At 49.1% G+C, this 2,500-nt stretch overlaps 1 protein-coding gene across 3 annotated transcripts in view; it reads right to left on the reverse strand.

Moving 5' to 3' along the window:
• LOC113809137 (peroxisomal trans-2-enoyl-CoA reductase) overlaps positions 1 to 2,500 on the reverse strand; it is a 289,487-nt gene that overhangs the window by 12,768 nt on the left and 274,219 nt on the right. For 2 of the 3 annotated variants that reach the window (XM_027360631.2, XM_027360630.2), the window contains exon 2: positions 1 to 107. This exon is cut by the window's left edge and continues 7 nt beyond it. In XM_027360631.2, coding sequence (XP_027216432.2) covers positions 1 to 96 — 96 coding nt within the window. In that variant the 5' untranslated portion in view covers positions 97 to 107. Of the gene's footprint in view, positions 110 to 2,500 lie in introns of all 3 variants that reach the window. The other variant, XM_070133924.1, reaches the window with a different exon arrangement.

Raw genomic sequence — 2,500 nt, forward strand, 5'->3', positions numbered from 1 at the left:
AAGTAGTTCCTCAGTAATGGCTCTTCCAATACCAGTGGCACCACCAGTCACCAGTGCCACCTTCCCTTTGAAAAGTCCTGGCCGGAAAACTGACATCTTTAGGGTTGCTGAAAGATAAAGCATGAAAATAATGTAATTGGTAATATAACACTCATATATGTGCACACACACACACATACACAAATATATACATACATACATACATATATATATATATATATATATATATATATATATATATATATATATATATATATATATATATATATATATATGTGTGTGTGTGTGTGTGTGTGTGTGTGTGTGTGTGTGTGTGTGTGTGTGTGTGTGTGTGTGTGTGTGTGTGTGTGTGTGTCTGTGTATGTATAAATATGTATATAGATAGATAGATAAATAGATAGATATAGATATATAAAGCGCACACACACACACACACACACACACACACACACACACACACACACACACACACACACACACACACACACACATACACACACACACACACACACACACACACACACACACACACACACGCTGACGCCGACGGGGGTGCATAGCCGCATCCACCCTTCGCTTCCACCTACGAGGATCCCTCATGGCTAGACGCCAGGCAGGGACTCGGCCAATCTCTATTTCTTCAGAGCAGGTTTGGTCGATCTGCCCAAGCCACGACTTCCTCGGTCGTCCCACAGGCCTCCTCCACCCAGGGTTGTCTCGAACAGAGACGACCTGATGGGCAGGATCATCCTGAGGAAAGCGAGCCAGGTGGCCGTATAGCCTGAGTTGGCGATCACGGATTGTGCAGATAACAGGTCCTGTGCCAGTCTCACGGTGCAACTGTTAGTTGGACACATGGTCCCGCCAACAGTACCCCATGATCTGGCGCAAGGACCTATTACAAAAGGCTTCAAGCCGAGCCTCCAAGGCACAGGACAATGTCCAGGTTTCACTACCGTATAGCAAAACTAGCATTATCAGGGCCTTGAAAACCCGTAGCTTGGTCCTTCTGCACAGGTACCGACATCTCTAAATACTCTTGTTGAGAGAGTTCATGACCCCTGCTGCCAGGCCAATCCGTCTGCTGACTTCATGGTCTGACAGCCCAGAGTTATGAACTACACTACCAAGGTATGTAAAGCTCTCTGTGACTTCAATGTCCTCGCCGCAAGCACGTACCGACTGAACAGGTTCTCCTAACAAGTCCCCAAATTCCTGGACCTTGGTCTTGGTCCAGGAGACCTCTAGACCCAAGGGCTTCGCTTCATTGCTAAATGCATCGAGAGCCGCCACTAGGATTTCCAAAGACTCAGATAGAATGGCAATGTCATCAGCAAAGTCAAGGTCTGTAACCTTGATATTGCCCAGTGTTGCTCCACAATGACTTTGAACAGTAGCTCTGCCCAGTAGTATCCAGTTCATGCAAGTGTTGAAAAGAGTTGGTGCAAGGACACAGCCTTGCCTCACTCCTGAACTAATGGGAAAGAAGCTCGACAGGCCCCCATCACACTTTACAGCACTTTCAGTACCAGTATACAGGCTTGCTATTAGTCCAATAATCCTTGTTGGAATTCCTCTCAGCCTCAGGATCTCCCAAAGTGACTCCCGATGCACCGTATCGAACGCCTTCTTGAGGTCGATGTAGGCTGCAAGCAGCCCACGCCCGAACTCACGGCGGCGCTCTACAATGACTCGAAGCGCGAGAATACGGTCTATTGTGGACTTACCAGGAGTGAATCCGGATTGCTCCAGTCTCTGGTGCCTCAGTAGATGGTCTCTGATACGTCTCAGAAGGATGTGGGCGGGAACTTTGCCTGGTATACTGAGCAGTGTGATGCCTCGGTGATTGCTGCAGTCCCAACGGTCCCCCCCTTCCCCTTCCAGAGAAGGATGACCACACCCCTCAACAGGTCAGGAGGAACGGAACCGGACCGCCAGATGGCAGCTTGGAAATCACCCCCCTAACTTCAGTTAGGGAGGGAGCGTCCTCACTGATGGGTGGATCCGGCAGCGGGATCTCGACAATACCCGCATCCAAATTAACTGTTGGTGGGTCAACCTGGTACAGCTGCTCAAAATACTCAGCCCAACATTCCCGCACCGCAACAGGATCTGAAACGATCTGACCACTTACTGAGCGAACTGCTGTCACCTGTGAAGAGGGCTTGGAGTTCAGCTTTCTCACGGCTTGGTATGCAGGACGAAGGTCATTTACTAAGAAATGGCCTTCTACCTTCTCTGCAAGACTCCTAATAAACTGTTCCTTGTGCCTCAGCAAACCCGCGGGCACACTCCCCCTCCCTCAGCCTGTCCAAATGAAACACCCTAGGGTGATCATTTGACTGCTGGGGAGTTTTGAAGTGGACCCGGACGGTAGCCACAACCAATTTATGGTCAGTACCACAGAACTCAGCACTCCTGTACGCCCTGCAATTCTGAAGGATCTTCCAACGAGTGCTAACGAGTATGTGGTCTATCTCCTTGGCTGCATTACCCACAT

The sequence above is a fragment of the Penaeus vannamei genome, chromosome 19 (assembly GCF_042767895.1).
Source record: "Penaeus vannamei isolate JL-2024 chromosome 19, ASM4276789v1, whole genome shotgun sequence".
In the NCBI taxonomy this organism is placed as follows: Eukaryota; Metazoa; Arthropoda; class Malacostraca; order Decapoda; family Penaeidae; genus Penaeus; species Penaeus vannamei.